This window comes from Ananas comosus, linkage group 4 (genome assembly GCF_001540865.1).
Source record: "Ananas comosus cultivar F153 linkage group 4, ASM154086v1, whole genome shotgun sequence".
Taxonomy (NCBI): Eukaryota; Viridiplantae; Streptophyta; class Magnoliopsida; order Poales; family Bromeliaceae; genus Ananas; species Ananas comosus.
In genome coordinates, this window is record NC_033624.1 from 9,681,397 (window position 1) to 9,700,725 (window position 19,329).

General features: G+C 40.6%; 1 protein-coding gene across 2 annotated transcripts; it reads right to left on the reverse strand.

Annotated features, from left to right (window-relative positions):
• On the reverse strand, positions 14,337–18,815 carry LOC109708423 (probable LRR receptor-like serine/threonine-protein kinase At3g47570). 2 transcript variants are annotated; one of them, XM_020230158.1, is made up of 3 exons: positions 18,263–18,812; positions 15,592–18,018; positions 14,337–14,836 (listed from the first exon to the last, which is right to left on the reverse strand). In XM_020230158.1, exons 1-3 carry the CDS (start codon positions 18,696–18,698, stop codon positions 14,448–14,450), a joined length of 3,252 nt encoding a protein of 1,083 aa, XP_020085747.1. In that variant the 5' UTR covers positions 18,699–18,812; the 3' UTR covers positions 14,337–14,447. The 2 variants fall into 2 exon arrangements, with proteins under 2 accessions (XP_020085747.1, XP_020085748.1); XM_020230159.1 differs by having other exon boundaries at positions 14,603–14,808; positions 18,263–18,815.

Consider the following 19,329-nt stretch of genomic DNA (forward strand, 5'->3'; position numbering starts at 1 on the left):
TTTCTGCTAAAAGATCAGCTCTCATTTCTTACAGAAAATTCTAAATTTTTTGTTTCCATTCCAATTTCAGCACAAATCATTTCCGACTTATATTTTACTTATTTAAGTCCAATAAAAATAGTACCTTACACTATTTTTATTTATGCTTAATTTTATATTAAAAATTCGATACATTACATTCAACCCCCCTTAAAAAAAGTTTCGTCCGCGAAACTTAAATTCATACCTCAACTTGACAGATCAAGAGATGAGGATATCATCAAATCTCTCATTCCTAGGCACCCCACGATCTTCGTGATTGCCCTGCAAAACTTTAATGCATGAAACACGGTTTCACAATTCTTTCTCTTCACGAGTAAAGATGCCTACCAGAAATTCCTTGTACATCGCATCTTTGTATCACTCAGGTAGCTCATACGCCTTTGCTTAATCAGCAATCGCCTACATACGATCCTTATCGGGCCCATGTCGTCACCATTCACGGACTTTCAGCTCTACAGCGAGATGGCACATTCAGCATATCCTCAAATTCCAACTCACCTGAGAGCATAGTCCCCAAACCCTCACGTGGCTTTCCACTAGCTCATAGTCTCATAAAGAGCACTTCACTTAACTTTCATCTGCCACGGTCATCATCACATCATTCTCACGACGAGTCCACATGAATACTCCATTCATGACTCAAAGCCAAACTCCTCAATAGGGCTATCCACCAAAGGCCTCCAACCCTACGTAGATCTACCGCCTAAACCTGTATCAATACGCGCAACGTCTCTCGCTTGCAAGCGTAGACCCAATCATCACTGGGCAAAATTCTCACTTGGGAATTCGCACACACTCCAACCAGGAGCAACTAAGACCCCAAACCACTACAATTCCTCGGGTTGAGTCACAACCACACTCTCGGCGAATCATCGATCACACACAGCTGACTGCGCCTGTCCAAAAAGCCCCAGGCTCCACAGTCCACAATGGTCCAGGCACGGATCGTCCTTAAGCAATACCCGCCAACGTCGTGCCACACAACATGCTCTACCGAGCAACACGTATCTCTATCGGCTCCTAAGCACCTAGTGCGAGCCACCAGCCCTACAAGTGATCCCTGGCACACTTCACACCTAGCAATGCTCAAGTGCTACTGCCAACACACTCTCACAGCTGATCCACATCCGCACTCCATGAGTACCTACACTCGAGCGTCGTACACTTTCTATACCATTCCACACTAAGTCTAGCATTAGGCAATCATGCCTATGCACATCGACTACGTAAGCACAATACCCTACCTCAGGTCGAGGTACCACTAGGCCCACATGTCTAAACTCGGCGACTAACCGACTACTCTCTCAACAGTGATCTTACCATCACTGTTCGATCCGCCAGGACAACGTCCATACTCAACTCTCGCAGTCAGCTACACATATTGCTTTGCGAGTTGGTCCGTCATTTCCATCTCTACCACGAGTCTCATTTCTCATCCATAGACTATAACCAGCAATTCGCTAGTGCCATCTAGCTTTCTACCTGCTCCAGCAGGTGCTACGCTCCCACAACACGAGCATGCCGGGGTATCCATACTTACCCATCCATATGGTCCCCACTATACTTATATATAAATAGTAGCAATTGACCATATGATAAATGCATGCAATGCACCAACTTTACTTTCCTCAATTAAATCATACCTGCTATGATATCGTCAGCGACAGTAGGCTCCTCATCCAGGGTCGCGTATTCGTGGCCACTTAGCGCCCGCCGCGAACCCTCCGGTTGCCACGTCCTCAATGCTCGCTCTCTGGACCGTGCCACAGGTGGCACACCCGCAGGCTATCCCGGAGAGGAAAAGGTCGTCGCCAGTGTCAGGGTCCGACTATCACCTTGCGAACACTCGTAATTCAGGTGACACGATTGCCCACATCGAGTGCATCTTCCTTCCCGCGGCACGCAACGTCGTGCCCAATGGGAATCACCACAAATCACTCATCTTGGGGAGGATCGGGTAGAGGATGACTTCGGGTGTCGCTTGAAACTCGATTGACCACCCGAACTGCTCGACAGTGGCCTCACCCCTCACTGCTCACATTCATAAGATTCGCGCTCCTCCCGCACGAAAACCTTGCTTTGTTCCACCCACAAGGCCCGATCCAAGACTTCAGCAAAAGCTTGCAACTTAAGATTATGCACAGCTTCGAAAATGTGCGGCCGTAGTCCCCGTACAAACCAATCGGCCATATCCTTGTCATCACGCACCACATACGGGACACAGTTCACGATACGAGAGAATTTTCGCTCGTACGGTCTCCTTGCCGCAGCTTCCTGAACCTCTCCTGAAGCTTTCTCTTTTCACTATCGGAGAAATAAGCCGAAAATATCAATCCCCAAAACTCTGCCCAAGTCGTAGGAGGGAGATTAGGCGATCGGTTTTGCCTAACGCCTTTCCACCATACATTCACCGATTGTTTCAAACAATGCACGACTAGGTGCACCTTGTCCTACTCCAAGGTGTATAGATCTTCAAAAAGAGTTTTCATGGAGTCGATCCACATCTCCACGATCTACGGATCTACATCCTCTCCATCAAAGATAGGCGGATCAAACTTCTTAAAGGTCATGAGGGCCACCAAAGCTCGCTCCCTCTCCGCCTCCACCTCTGTACCATCGGGAGTCGGATTGCCCGACACCGACGGAAAGGTCTCCGCCGCAACTCCCGGCCGTACTCGACGAGCCGCAACTGGTGCGGTCACCAGCTGATCCATCATTTCTTGGAGTCTGTTAATTCGCTCCTCCTGGCGCATGGCTGCCTCCTGCTGACGCTGCACAACATCGGCTTGTTGCCTCATCACTCCCACGAGTGTGGCCAACTGATCGTGAAGTTCCAAGTCTCCGCTCGCCTCAGACTGCTTAGGGACATCACTTGTCCCAACCCACGCCGATCTGGTTGAAGATCGCCTATGCGGCGCCATCGTTTCCTAAAACATGACAACTCGGTCAATCCTCGAGCCGCTAGGTCGAGCACGAAATAATTAACCCAGACTTAAATCAGGCGAAAGTCATACAAGGGAGCCTATTCTCATCACTGTCACGCCCCGAGACCCGCCAATTTAGTTGGATTCAAGCGCGCCGACAGACTGTCGAACGGCCAGAGTTTCCCCTGCACGTCCAAGGCGTCACAATCCATACAATTCGCGAGGTTCCAACCAGGAACAATATTCATACACAGATTGCATAAGGAAGGTATCGCAAACATAAATACTAAGCTATTACAAGCATTCGTCTCAATTTTTATATTTATATTACATTCAACTTCCAAATACAATCAATTTACTACAACTTATTTCTTTCTGTTCTACACCCCTAGTTAGGCCGACTTGGGGTACTGCTATCTTTCGTCACGATGGTAGGGCGCTATCTACGGAGCTACGCCCATTCCCTGAGTAGCCGCGCTCGCGTGTGGACCTGAAAACCCCGAAAAATGAGGGTAAGAATTATTGTCCATAGTTCCCAGTAGGTACGGCCACTCAAGGGAAGAGCTCGACCCACCAGGTCCAAAGGAGGCGCTACAAACATATTAGCTCAACAGATATCCACAAATAACTTATGCAAGTATTAAATACATGCGTATGCCTCACAACATGCAATATGCAATTCATGCAAGTAGATCTACTGATTCTACTTTCTATCTCGCTATCCACAGCTCACGCAACTAGTTTCTAAGGTTTCCTCTACCTCAGATATATATCATATAGCATTCTATATCAGTGGCCATTCTCTATCACTTGCCACTTTCACCTAAGGTTTCCTCTATCTTAGCCAACTATGCCACTCGACTAGGTCTTGAGTGAATCATCGCGGAGAAACGCGCTCAATCAGGCTCGAGGTAAAGAACGTCTCACATGCACCTCAGTCTTAAATTCTTTCGACTATAGGTCTACCACAGGGTAAGGAGAACCGTCGACCCCGGACCACCAGTCGCTCAAGCTAAACGGGCGAGGAGAACCAACATACCCATTTCCACAAAGCTCATACCGGGTGAGGAGAACCAACATACCCGTTGAATCACTGCCGGGCGAGGAGAACCAACATACCCGCAGTTATGATTCACTTGCACTCAGTCGCAAGTCTCATCCGCTGCACTCGCAGCCGCTGTACTCACAGCCGCTGCATTCGCAGCCTGAATTCCTAAGAATTTCGGAATCCACTTTCCACATCTCAAGGGTTAGCCTCATACCCTATAATGTCGACATCTCTAGGTTCGACTCATGCACATCCTAGTGGCCCTTCTACCACTATAGTTCAAAACCTAGGTTCAACATCGCTAGGTGTCACTACATGTCATAACCTAGGTTCAACCACGCTAGGTTCTACGTCATTTCCACCTAGATTTCGACTCTAGGTTCACTATTCAACCTATGTTCAATGACACTAGGTTCAATGCCAATCAATCTACTTGTTATCCTAGTTGTCCACTCCTAGGATTCGTAGTTTACATATTCTTGTTTTCCAATTGTCGAGTTCTTTTATCAACTTAGAGTTATCGACCCAAGTTCACATTCATATGAATCTAGCATATTCTCACAATATGTCAACATGCATATGTCCTCTAGCATCTCATGCACATGCCGATATCATCATCGTCATCCAATGATAGGTAATATCATCTAGCATAATATGATTCATGCATTCATATTATCATATACAACCTATCATAATATACATGCATCAACAATAAACCATACTTCACTTTGGCATGAAAGTGACATAATCACTTCGGTGAAGCACAACCCACCTCGTATCGACGTCAAGAAGTGAGAAACCAAGTCCCGCAATTTACCGTTGTCGTTTTAGCTCGACCCAAGCCTAACGAACCAAATTCCGCAAATCTCTTAATCGGACGCCGTAATCTCGTTGTAATCCAAAACGAAGTTGTCCTCCGCATCGAATTATCCTTCAATTAAGGTTTTACAAGATTAATTTGATTCAAAACCTCTTAGAGACAAGAGCCCCATTTTCTAAGCCTAGGGTTCAAGTTCTACGAGAATACTCCAAATTTCATGATTAAATCTTAACCAATCTAGTTTAGAATCATCTAGAGGTCCTAAATACCTCATTACCAAAGATTTAATCCAAACCCTAGCTTAAATCACAAAACTCACTATGGCCACCTTGGAAAGAAGCTTGATCCACCAATGGAGAGCTTGCTTCACCACCAAGCTTCTTCTCCAAGCTATTTCTAAGCTTAATCTCCAATCTTTCCTCCAAATAATTCTTTTTGGTGGAGAGCTTACAAGAGAGGGAGAGAGAGATGTGAGCTTGGAGACAAAGAGAGAAAGAGAGAAAGAGAGAAAGAGAGAAGACTTACTTTCCCTCTCTCTCGGGTTGGACCAGGACAAAGGGGAGAAGGCAATTGTTACACACATAGGCCCCCAACAATTGCAGCTTACAATTTAGTCCAGTTCAGAATCTGATACTTTTTGTCGAAGTCCTTCTGAATGTCCGTTTGCTCTCAAATTTGACAGTCGGGCTCGATTAAAATTAATAAGAAGAACGAAATCTTAATATTTCAGTTTGGACCATTTTTGGTCACCGAAACCTCTGCCGACCCGAATCTCTAGCGGATAGCAATCAAATTTTGTTTTCCATTTTTCAGGTGTCAGAATGACATGAAACTTTAAATCTAACCTCATAAAAATAATTTCGACATATTCTCAAATTTTCATAATTTTCTGATACTGTGAATTTTCTGCTAAAAGATCAGTCTCGTTTCTTACAGAAAATTCTAAATTTTATGTTTCCATTCTAATTTCATCACAAGCCATTTTTGACTTATATTTTACTTATTTAAGTCCAATAAAAATAGTATCTTTCACTATTTTTATTTATGCTTAATTTTATATTAAAAATCTGGTACATTACAGAAAAGGTAGAAACCTAGTTTAAATCACCTGCATATGTGGGGATGTCCAGCTGAGGTGAGGGTTTATAATCCACACATAAAGAAGTTGGACCATCGAACAGTCAGTGGATATTTCATTAGCTATGCAGTAAATTTCAAAGGATTCAGGTTTTATTGTCCAAATCACCCATCCAAGACAGTTGAGACCAGGAATGCCAAATTTTCTTGAGGATTCTGAAGCTAGTGGGAGTGTTGTTGTCACGCCCCGAGACCCGCCTATTTTGTAGAATTTGGGCTCGCTAACAGACCGCCAAACAGACAGAGTCGCAATCCATACAAAGCGCTAGGTTTCAACCAGAAACAAATTTCAAGCAGATATTGCATAAGAAAGTATCAAAAACATAAAACAACTAAGCTATTACAAGCATTCACATCACATGCTTTTTACATATTACATTTTTATTTTCTTTTCTTCCAAATACAATCAAGATTACACAAATAATGCTTTCCTTCTTTTTCTACACCCCTAGGTAGGCTGACTCGGGGCACTGCTATCTCTGGTCTCAGTGGTAGGGCGCTATCTGCGAATCTACGCCCTTTCCTTGCACCGCAGCGCCGCTCGCGTTTGAACCTGAAACCCCAAAACCACGTGGGGTGAGAACTATTGTCCATAGTTCTCATTGGGTACGGCTATCCAAGGGAAGAGCTCGACCCACCAGGTCCGAAGAAGGCACTGCAACATGTTAGTCCAATAGATATCTAACAGATATATATGCAAGTATTAAAATACATGTTATGCCTCTCAACATGCAACAATGCAAATCATGCAATAAGCTAAGTAGATCGACCGATTCTACTTTCAATCCGGCTATTCATAGCTCATCCAATTGACTTCTAAGTTTTCCTCTATCTTAGATTCATATCAATTATAACTCTGCTCATAAGGTTTCACCTACCTTTATCATTCATTTGCTTACAAGGTTTCTACTACCTTTATCATTTGCTCACAAGGTTTCTACTACCTTTATCATGCTATCCACCCGACTCGGCCTCGAGTCAATCCGCCGTGGAATACTGCGTATAGTCAAGCTCGAGATGAAGGACGTCTCACTTGCACCTCAGCCTTAAATCCACTCAACTGGGATACCAAATCCACTCTGCTGGGATTCATATGCTTGCCACCCAATCTAACTGGCTAACACGAAGGTTACGCCCCGACTCACATCTCAAAATCTCATGGGTGAGGAGAATCTGCACTCGCACACCGAGAATGCCTGCGGGACAACTACGTCTGCCCCTAGTGTGGTAACTCCGGAGCTCACTGCTTGGGTGGAGCGACCACCGCCAAGCTCAAAACAGACTATGTGAGTATGATCCAATCCTCCCTACTCGAGGATACCCTATCTACCAGTGTTATAGTGCTTCCGCCGCACTATTTCCAATAGCCACAAATCGACAACTCGGGAAATCTGCTATCCCTGTGTTCATGTCATAGTATTTCTACTACACTAATTTCTAAAACATGTCATAGTGTCTCTACTACACTAGTTCCAAATACCACTCGATCTACTTGACAATCTACTTGTCCACATCGAGTATTATAGTTTTCATGTCCTTGTTTTCCAATGTCAATTCTCTAATCCACCTAGAGTTATTGACCCAAGTTCAACATGCATAATTCTTCTAACATAATCCATATATGTCGACATGCATAGTTCATCTAGCATCTCAAGATATGCCAACATGCATATTTATCTAACATAATCCATATATGTCAACATGCATATTTATCATTTAGCATCTTATGATATGTCAATATGCATATATTTTCATCATCCAATGGTAGTCATTACATAGAAATCATCTCATGCATCCACCTAGCATTTATTTCATGCATTTATCTACCATTTAGTATTTATATCATGCATTCATCTAGCATTCATATTATGCATTCATCTAGCATCTCATATCATGCATTCATCTAGCATTTTTATGTTCTACAATTAACTACCATTATATGTATCAATAACAAAACCGCATTCCACTTCGACATGGAAGCGAGCTAATATCTTCGGTGAGCACAACCCACCTCGCAACGCTATCTGATTGCTTGTAGTCACTTGCAATCGGCCTCCCGCGGCACGCGCTATCCGGTTCGGCCCGAACTCACAATCGGCAACCAAACACACGTCGATTCTCAACTTTGAGTCATCAAGCATCCTTCTCTAACCTTCAATTAGAGGATTAAAGGGTTAAATGAGATCAAAACCCTCATTTGCTACAAAACCCCATTCTAAACCTAGCATGAGCATATTCTCCAAATAACCCAATATTCATGAAGAAAACATGCTAGAAACATTCTAAGGGCTATTAGAACACTAAGCATTAAGGATTAAGCCAAATCCCAAAAGCTTACCAAAATGTGAACGCCGAGACGGAAGCACGCCGCTCAACCGGGCGCACGAAGGCCCGATCCGACGCTCCCAACGCGTTCCCAAGCTCGCTCTCCGCCAACGCCGCGAATTTGAAAGAGAGATCTAGAGAGAAGAAAGAGTATCTAGAGAGTGAAAGGAGAGTTTCTCTCACTAGCACCCAAGAGTGTGCGTGTGATGATGCTCGGCTGAGGGAGGGGAAGAAGAAAGACTTCTATTACACAAATAGCCCCTCAAAATACTATTACAACCAGCAGTTTAGCTTTCAAAATCTAATACTTTTCTCCGGAGCCCTTCTGAATGTCCGTTTGCGCTCAAATTTGACAGTCAGGCTCGGTTTAACTTAATAAGAACAAAGAAATTTTAATCTTTCAGTTCCGACCATTTTTAGTCCCCGAAAGCTCTACCCAATTGAAATCTCTAGCAGATGGCAGTCAGATTTTATTTTCTACTTTCTGAGTGTCAGCATGACATGAAACTTTAAATCTAGCCTCATAAGAATAATCCCGACATATCCCAGATTTTCATAATTTTTTGACACTATGAATTTTCTACTAAAATATCAGTCCCATTTCTCACAGAAAATTCTAAATCTTTTATTTCCGTTCCGATTTCAACACGAGTCATTCCAAACTTATATTTTACTTCTTTAAGTCCAATAAAAATAGTATCTCACACTATTTTTATTTATACTTACTTTTATATTAAATTTTGGTACATTACAGTTGTTCCTCAAAAGATGGATTTGGAAAAAATAAGGGATTCAACTGGTTATCCATCAACAGATAATAATCAGGTTGCTCTTCTAGGAGGTCAATTTGACCATAATGGAGATCAACTAATCTTGGAGTATGAAAATGCTGAATTAGTTGAACCTCCCCATGAAGAGCTGTCCCAAGAGGAACAGATAATTATAAAGCCAGCTACACAGAATAATGAAAATTTGTATGAAGAGGTTGGCTTAAGAAGATCCTCAAGACAAAGGAGATCGACAATTCCTGGTGATTATGTAGTCGATCTTCAGGAGTCTGACTTTAATGTCGGACACCATAAAGACCCATAGACGTTTTCAGAAGCCATGCAGGGAGATAAATCCTCCCTATGGTATGATGCCATAAAGGAAAAAATGAAATCTATGGCGGATAACAAAATTTGAGATATCGTTGAGTTACCACAAGAAGTCAGAGCCATTGGTTGTAAATGGGTCTTTAAGACAAAAAGGGACTCTTTAGGTAATATAGAACGATATAAGGCCAGACTTGTTGCCAAAGGTTTCACTCAAAAGGAAGGCATTGATTATCATGAAGCCTTCTCTCCGGTGTCAAAGAAGGATTCATTAAGAATTATCATGGCTTTGGTAGCTCATTTCGATTTGGAGTTACATCAGATGGATGTGAAAATGGCATTTCTAAATGAGGATATAGATGAGATAGTCTATATGCAACAGCCCGAAGGTTTTAGCACAGATAAAAATAATCACCTTATTTGCAAACTAAAGAAATCTATATACGGATTTAAACAGGCTTCCCGTCAGTGGTATATCAAGTTCCATACTGTAATTACTACATTTGGTTTCGTAGAAAATATTGTGGACTAGTGCATATACCGTAAGGTTAGTGGGAGTAAATATATTTTCTTAGTTCTGTATGTAGATGACATTCTTCTTGTAAGTAGTGATTTGAGTTTGCTTAAAGAGACCAAAAATTTTCTTTCTAAGAACTTTGAGAAGAAGGATATAGGTGAAGCTTCTTATGTCATTGGCATAAAGATTCATAGAAATAGATCTCAAAGGATTTTGGATCTATCTCAGAAAGCCTATATCGAAAGAGTTCTAGAAAGATTTAATATGGCAAATTGTGCACCTACAGCTGCGCCTATTATAAAATGTGACAAATTCAATCAGAAACAGTGTCCTCAGAATGACTTAAAATGAGAGCATATGAAGAGCATACCCTATGCTTCTGCGGTAGGGAGCTTGATGTATGCTCATGTCTGTACCAAACCTGATATAGCTCATACAGTGGGGATGTTGGGTAGATACCAAAGCAACCCTGGCATTGATCATTGGAAAGCTGCAAAGAATGTTATGAGATATTTACAAGGAACAAAGGATTATATGCTCACCTACAGACATTCTGACTATCTTAAGGTGGTTGGATATTCGGACTCTGATTTTGCTGGATGCGTGGATTCTAGAAAGTCCACATCAGGATATATTTTCTTATTTGCTCAAGGTGCTATATCTTGGAGGAGCACTAAGCAAGATACAGTTACTACATCCACTATAGAGGTAGAGTTCATCGCTTGCTATGAGACTTCCTCACAAGCTTTATGGCTGAGAAATTTTATCTCAGGTTTAAGAGTTGTCGACTCTATCTCAAGGCCAATTAAGATTTATTGCGACAACTCTGCTGCAGTGTTCTTTGCCAAGAATGGTCGAATTATAGGTTGCAGCAAACATATCGATATAAAGTATTTTGCTGTGAAAGAATACGACAAGAAGAAGGTAGATATCCAACACATTGGGACCGAGATGATGATTGCTAATCCTATGACTAAAGCATAGCCGGCAAACAAAATCAATGATCATATTTATCATATTGATATCCTGAGTCCATTTACAGTTTAAGTGTTTTCTTCTTTTATAAAGAATTTAAAGATTATTTTTATTTGAATAAGAACACATTTTGGTTTTGCACATATTCGCATAAAGTTATTTTTTGTAAATTAAAGTATTATTGTGCACTAAAGAGGGACTCTGAGTTGAACTTATAATAAGTTCATACGGTTGTAACTCATAAAGTTATTTGATTAAGGAATATGTGCTTTTGATACATGGAATGAAGTGTTCATCTTTTTGGGGCATAACCGCTATGATCAAAGTATTGTGATTTCTTGGTCGAATGGGAGATTTTGACTATACAATTTTGTTTGTACCTAATAAAGTTTTTGTATCTCCTATATGGTAATGAATATATCACTAGGCCAAGTGGAAGAATGTTGGATGTGGTCCACGTGATTTATTCAAAGCGATCTATAAAGATACAGTCGGTTTATTCAAGTCGATCTATAAAGATATGGTAGATCTCACGGTTAGGATGTATCTGGACACGTCCTTGATGGACGGACGTGATTTAACATCCTTATATTAAGTTATATATAAATATGTAACATACGGGAGTCCCGGTCTAACCCTAATCCAATTATCTGTGACGGCTCGATCTCCGGGGATAAAAGAATTAGACTCGAAATGTCCCGTTTTCTTGCAGATCGCGAATAAGGACGAACCACGAACAAAAGTCGCCGCTTAAAAATTGGATACAAAAATCAAAATCATGGCAGAAGATACGATCATAGTTTTTAATAAAGTTTCAACAAGGAACAGTTGGTATTTCTGTGTGTGTGTTGATACACCTTAATAGTCCCTTTGGTAAATGCCATGTCAACTAGCTACTAGTGTAAAGGGATGCACATGCATATGTATCTTCTTTTCTTACCTAAAGTTTCTTGCATTGAATTGTTCCCTCTCTAACAAAATTCTTTCTTTAATCTCTTGCCACAGGTTGGAAGCTATCTCGGATACACATATAAAATTCTCACTAGAGCCAAAAAGGAAGAAGAAAATGGGACGAGTAAATTATGTTTGGATTGTTGAAAAAGGAAAAAAATTTTACACGAAAAAATTTCGCCGGTCATAATAATATTTTCCTTCAAGCGTTTACTGTTTACTTAATTTATAGTCAATCTGGAGTAGAAGTGGCAATCCATTGTTTGCTAGCCAATTCGTGTTCGGCTCGAAATGAGCTCGTGTTTGAATCGAATTGCTCGTTTACTAAATGAGTCAAATACGAACTGTATTTTTCAGCTCGTTTAATAAACGAGCCGAACAGGAGGTAGGGTCAGCTTGCTCGTGTTTAGCCCGAATACATATATTTTATATTTTTATATATAAATAAATAATTATATCTATAATATAGATTTTTATTATTTATTTTTTTAGCTCAACCTAAATATAAAGCTCATCTTAATTATAAAAAAAAACTCATTTATATGTAAAGTTTCTACCATTAAATTAAAATCTAATAGATAAGATCTCATAAATTTATTTTCTATATATATATTTTTTAATCCTTCTAACTTGTTATTCATGAGCCAGCTCGTGTTCAACTTGTCAAAAAAAAAAGCTGAACACGAGCTAAATTTTTCGATTCAATACTTTAACGAACCGGCTCATGTTGAAACGAGCCGAACACGAGCCTGCCCTAGCTCGCTCTTGTATGGCTCGTTGACACGCCTAATCTGGATATAATGTTTAGTCTGTTAAAATCTAGTAAATTTTGACTTGTGCACAATGATCGGAAATACGAATTAATTTATCTTAATATTTTGTTTTCCGACTAATATTTTGAGCTTTGTTATACATACCTCTTAACCTCGTTAACTCAATCAATTTATTTATCTCTCAAAAAAACTCAATCATTTTATTTATTTAGAGACGAGTGTTTTGATCACAGCCGGCTTAATTGGAGGTTATCCAAATATAACAAAAAAAATGCATAATTAATCGGGTACTTATGGGCGTCAGGAGTCTTTCACGAGCCTAATCCAGTGGGATTACATATTTCTCGCTATAAAAACAATGTGGTCGAGAAAACAGCATACGAAGCGCGAACCTAAAATTATTTAAATTGTTCTTTCTTTCATTTTCCTTTCCGAAATAATGCATCAGCTGTTGTTATAAGGAAAATCTATTAGGATGTTTATTGAAAAGCTGTTAGTGCTAGCTCCCGCACAAGCTCGACATGAGATAGCACCAGCTAGTACAGAAGCTGCAGCAGAAGCAAAGAGGCTTGCAGGATTTATGTTTACAACCTCCAAGATTTATGTTTGATCGATTATCTTTCGGATATTCGGTTGATGAGTTTTGGATCAAGAAAATTTTTCATAACAAGCAGTTGGCCAACAATCCTGTGTCGAGAAAGAAAAAGCGATTTGCCTGCACCTCAGAAAGTACAAGAAATGATTAGAGTGGCTGGTGCGTGTATGTATGTATCTGGTGTTCTTTTTTCATTGCGTCAAATACATGCATGTCGGGCGATCGCAACTGAAACCTCTCATTCACGGCAACTTTGGTGCAAGAAACAGCATTCGGTTGTGTTTTTCAGAGTGTTCTTTGCATCGGATTCATGCTATTGTATGATCTTTCTGTATTTTGTGCTAAGTTTAGGTAAACATGCATGGAGTCGCTGCAACTACAGACCATTGTAAAAATAGATCCCTCAACTTCATTTTTCTTTTTCGATAGACGCCTTCTACGCTTTTATTTATTTTGTTCGAGTCATTTTAGCTTATTCAATTGGGATTTCGTTAAAATTAAACTCTCTGGGAACTAAATTCTACTATTTCCAGACATTTGAGTACTGATTGAAGCATCTCAAAATCGACAACTTTAGTCTACATTGCTTGAACTTTTGTTTGAAAATAATTTAAGCTATCTAGATCGAGGTTCATACCTTTGACCTTAAATTGATGAATCCTATAATTCAATTTTAGAATGTTGTTGAAGTTCATTCTGCAGCTGCATGATGAACCATAAAATAATCTTTAAAATCAGAAAATTTGGTTCACTTCCAATACCAAAAATCATATTTATTACTATAGATTGTCAATCCAGATGTCCTATCATCAGAAAGAAACAACTCAATGGGCTTGGTGGCAATATCAACCGTCCCTAGAGCAAGTGGCAAAGGGCTTGGTGGTTGGTACCCGAGGTCTCAAGTTCGAATCCTAGTTGATTCACATTTCTAATTAAGTTTATTTCTTCTACCTATCTCTCAAAAAAAAAAAAAAAAAAAAAAAAAAAAAAAAAAAACACATTTGGCAATGATGGGTTGTATTAGGCTTCATTAATACACTTGAGCCAGAAGTTAGGAATTTGAAGCTATTAATGTATACGGATGCAAATTTTGAAATGCTTATATCCTTTTGGTTATAATCATTTTAGAAAGGAGTGGTCAAAATCATAAGGACTAGGCATTTTTATTGCACAAGTTCTTTTTTTTTTCTTTAATGCAAATAAGGAAAAGTAGAGGATGTTCATACATACATTCATTTGCCTCTAGTTAAGAACCGTGGCATAGGGAGCGAAACTGCTTGTAGTTAAGAAGCCTCTCTCTTGCTGCACTCAGCTCATTTGCAACTTTTGTCATGTTAGATCGTTCGTACAGCAATTCGTTCGAGCACGAGAGACCGCAGTGAAACACCGAAACTATGCAATCTCGCACACACTCTTCTCGATAAGCTATATCATTATCAGCTGAGCGCAGGTTTCTGTCTATGATGTCTATGAGATGTTCAGGAGAAGCAGCAGCAGCACGAACATATCCACGAAGGCTCAGACCATCTTTGAACATGTCGTCGACGGGGCTCATTCCAGTAAACATCTCCAGCAGAAGAATTCCAAAGCTGTACACATCGCCGAGCCTAGACGGTTTACAGCCCATTCCATATTCTGCATAACATTAGTTAATTGGAAACAGAGAATATAAGATTGTCAGGTGAATTCATTTGGATTTGGATTTGGCTCCACTGTTTCCAAGCCATAGTTACAAAAAATAAATTTGATCTTAGGTTATAAATCGACTCTAGAATAGCATTAGATATGCAGAAGTAAAGGTCCAGCTCTTACGTGTTTAGTGATCATAATTAATCAGTTGTTAGTAGTAAGCATCAAGCAGTTTATTCTAACTCTAGTATGTCGGTTTTTGTGGCTAATATGTAGAATCCTTTTTATTTCCTACAATATTTTTTTTATTCTCCTATTCTACTAATGTTTACACTAAATTTCTAATTTTACTTATTAAACTTTATGCAATTCATTTGTTTTCGCTTCAAAAGATATTGAGCTAAAAAAAATAGAACTAGACTGGAATACTATCAATAGCACCAAGATATTGGTGCTATTGATTTGTTTTTTATTTCTTAGATTGAGAAACGTGCGATTAGGATGATGTGGGTCTTCTAGGGTTGAGTGGGTGGTTGGTTGAATAGTATAATCTAACGAATAAAAATGATCAAAGTGTTAAATCAAACGATGAGAAACTCGATAGCACAAAGCCCTTGTGCTATTGATAGTATCCCAGCCGGACTCGCAAAAAATAATAGATATAGTATAGTTACGAATCAGATAAAAATTGTGTTGTCTTTTTTTTTCGTGAAAAGTTGTAAAGCACAAAATAATTTGGCATTTTATTGCATATTTCTCACCTGGAGGAACATAACCAATAGATCCTTTGATTCCCGCAGTGCCGGTAGATGAACGCTCAGATGATTCGTCAGGCGGTTGCCGCAGAAACTTTGCTAACCCGAAATCGCCCAAGTGCGCCGTCATTTCATTGTCCAAAAGGACGTTGCTGGGCTTAAGATCACAGTGAACAATCGGCACGGATCCTTCGTGATGAAGATACTCTAATGCCGAGGCTATGTCGATAGCTATGTTCAACCTCTGGATTAGGCTCAAGCTTCTGAATGGCCTATTCTGGCATGCATTTGAATGTAGCCACTCTTCTAAGCTCCCATTAGGCATGTACTCAAAAACCAAGGCCTTGAAATCATTACCGTGGTGATCCAAACTAGAGCACGATGTTAGAATTTTCACAAGATTTCGATGTCGAATGCTTCTCAGGGCCTCACATTCAGACATAAAACTCCTGAAAGCCCCATGCTGTTGAAGGTTAAGCACTTTCACCGCGACGATGTCAGCATTTTCATAGTTCATGGCGGCTTTATAAACTGACCCAAAACTTCCCGTGCCGATCAGATTATCTGAGGAGAACCCATTTGTAGCCTTGAAGAGCTCATCGTAAGATATTTTCATGTGTCGGTTTCTTAAGGAAAACCCTGACAGCAGCTTTCTCTGTGACTTTTTTATCAACTGATGTATCCGAAGCAAGCCCGTGATTATAATCAAACACAAAATTGCTCCACCTATGGGAATGACTATTACCTTGAGTTTATAATCAGAGTGATGTTTTGCTGCAAAGGCATCCGAAGTGCATTTCGGCAAGTGTAATTCTGGAATTCCGCCACAGAGTTTAGGGTTTCCGATAAGTGAGACTTTGCTCGCATTCTTAAAAACCCCTTTCATCGGCACTCGACCCTCAAAACTGTTGAATGAGAGATTCAAGTATTGTAGATCCGGGAGCTCATCAAGGAATGCGGGAATTTGGCCTGAGTAGAAGTTTTTTGACAGATCAATGTCCTTGAGCCCTCTTAAATTGCTCAAGGAGGAAGGAATGTACCCTTGAAATAAGTTATTCTCTAAATGAAGGATTTCCAAGATTGTGCATTTGCCGATGTTTTCTGGAATCTCACCAGAGAGCCTGTTATTTGAGAGATCAAGCTCCCTGATATTTATCAAGTTACCCACTTCTGACGGTATTGAATCATTCAGTAAATTATGTGACAAGTCAAGGAAGCTTGCAAGCGACGAAACGCTCAAAGCTTCTTTCGGAATGCTACCGCTTAGCCTATTATTTGATAGGTTTAACAACTCTAGCATTAACATGTTGCTTAATATCGGCGGAATGGCTCCTTCAAGTTTGTTGTTGCTGAGATAGAGCTTGTCCATTCGTGTTAGGTTGCCCAAAGAGGAAGGAATTTCGCCCGAAAGCGTGTTAGTTGATAGATCTAAGTACTGTAATTGCCAAAGATGACTGATATCTACGGGAATGGTGCCTCGAAAATTATTAATGCTCATATCAAGATAAATTAGATTGACGAACTTCTCAATCTCAGTAGGTATAATTCCTGATATTTGGTTGTTGGCGAGTCCCAGAGTATTAAGATTAGTGGAAAGATTGAGTAGTGATTTGGGCATCATGCCTTGCAGTAGATTGTTTTTAAGATCCAACACATAGAGACTGGTGCAGTTAGTCAGAGCTGTAATGAAGCTCCAATCACTAGGCTTCCTAGCTTCGAGTCGATTGGTGGCCAGTTCGAGCCGCAGGAGACTCTTCAAGGCACCAAGGGTCGGCGGTATCGTGCCGTGGAATGCATTGAGCGATAGCTCGAGGTGGTTGAGCTCAGAAGCATTGGACAAGGATGCTGGAATTCGCCCCCTGAGCTGATTAGAACTCATACAAAGTAATTGAAGGTTCGGAAGAGCATTTCCGATATTGGAGGGTAGAGTTCCCTCGAGTTGGTTATAAGCGAGTTCTAAGGCCTTCAGGGATGATAGATTGTAAAGGGATGATGGTATTTCCCCTGTTAAGTTGTTCATCCTGAGAATGAGATATTCGAGAGATGAAAGTCGTCCGAGCGAGTTTGGGATCGACCCGGAGAGATAATTAATAGCACAGTTCAAGTAAGAGAGGAATGGAAGTTCTGCAAAGTGAGGAATTTCACCATGAAGGCTGTTTCCTCGTAGCGAAAGCCAGTTCAAAGAGGAGAGATTCACGAGAGTCGATGGAATGGTTCCTGTGAGACTATTGTATTGGATTTCAAGTGTCTTCAAGGAGAGAAGGCTACCAAAGGTTGGAGGCATGGCTCCTAACAGTTTATTATAATCTAAAGAAAGAAATAGTAGGGAGGAGAGGTTGCCAAGTGAACCTGGGATGGACCCAGTAAAGCTATTGAATTGTAGATCAAGGTATTGAAGCTGAGCAAGATTGCCCAAAGTAGCAGGGATGGCTCCTGTAAGATTATTGTAGCTTAGAGTTAACCATGTTAGATGGAATTCCCTCTATGAGAAAGTTATTCCTTAGATCGATAGCCTGAAGCTTTTGACACTGTGTTAGATTGGAAGGGATTGTTCCATGTAACATGTTTCGACGCAGGAGAAGCGCTTGAAGACCGGAAAGATGCGATAGAGTTGGCGGGATCTCACCGTTGAGCTTGTTATCTCCTAAGTTGAGTAGTTGAAGATTAGAGCAATTACCAAGTGAAAACGGGATTGTTCCGTGAAGAGAATTCACACTGAGGTTAAGATATCGCAGCCGGCGTAGGCTACCTAACTCTTCTGGGATGCGCCCATCTAGCTTGTTGTCGGACAGCTCGATCCTCTGGATGAATGTGAGGTTGGCTATGGAGGGTGATATGGAACCGGCTAGGCCGAGAGACTTGAGGTCAAGAGCCGTGACCCGGTCTTGATGGCGGCGGCCACAAGAGACGCCACGCCACCTGCAGTAGTGGAAAGAGCCATTGGTCCACGAGGAGAGCACTCCGAACGGATTGTCATTGACGAGGGACTTGAAGGAGAGGAGAGCAGCGCGGTCGGATGCAGCATGTTTTATCCCGGCGGTTGCGGCGCACGGGGCGGTGGAGATCATATGCAATAGATTGATGAGAAAAAATAGTGCATGGAAGCCTTCCATTCTATGAACTAAAACAAGAGAAGCTAAAGACAGTAATCCTACAATAGCTCTTCGTTGGTATTTAATTTTGGCAACTGGACAGATATATAAGATAACAAACTAACTTCCACGCTTAGTCAAAATATCCTGTGGTTGTAGTAAGCTAGTAATACCATGGTGTGAGACTACTTATGTACCTAGTGCTGCAATACTTCTACAAAATGTCACTAATTGATATTGAGTTTCTCAAAATCTAAAGGGTAATTGGCGTACCCTTTTGCAGTCTCCTATTGGCTTGTAATATGTACGATCTCTCAAAAGGTTTAAAGTGTTGATGTGACACGGGAGCGTGTCGCTATCTGCCTGTTACGATACGGCACCGTCACGTTTTCGTGCTCACACATGATACGCTTACGATGGATATGAATGACCTCCTATAGACACGCTTTAATACAGACTTACTTCAGTTTTTCTGATTCCAATAAACTCTTATAACATTATATTAAAAAATTTAATTAAATAATTATGAATATTTGCTATATAGAGCTTACTATACTCATCAATTAATATACTTGTAAACTTTTTATATGTAAAATATAATTATACCTGATACAGAATAGAAATTTTTACAGTTAAAAAATTTTAAATATAA

Excerpts from the sequence above, each read along its gene's own strand:
- LOC109708423 (XM_020230158.1), bottom strand. The coding sequence starts at position 18,698 with ATGGAAGGCTTCCATGCACTATTTTTTCTCATCAATCTATTGCATATG. Across the intron at positions 18,019-18,262 it reads AACAATCCCGTTTTCACTTG|GAGCCATCCCTGCTACTTTG; the intron begins GTAATTGCTCTA and ends ATAATCTTACAG. Across the intron at positions 14,837-15,591 it reads TATTGGTTATGTTCCTCCAG|AATATGGAATGGGCTGTAAA; the intron begins GTGAGAAATATG and ends AATGTTATGCAG.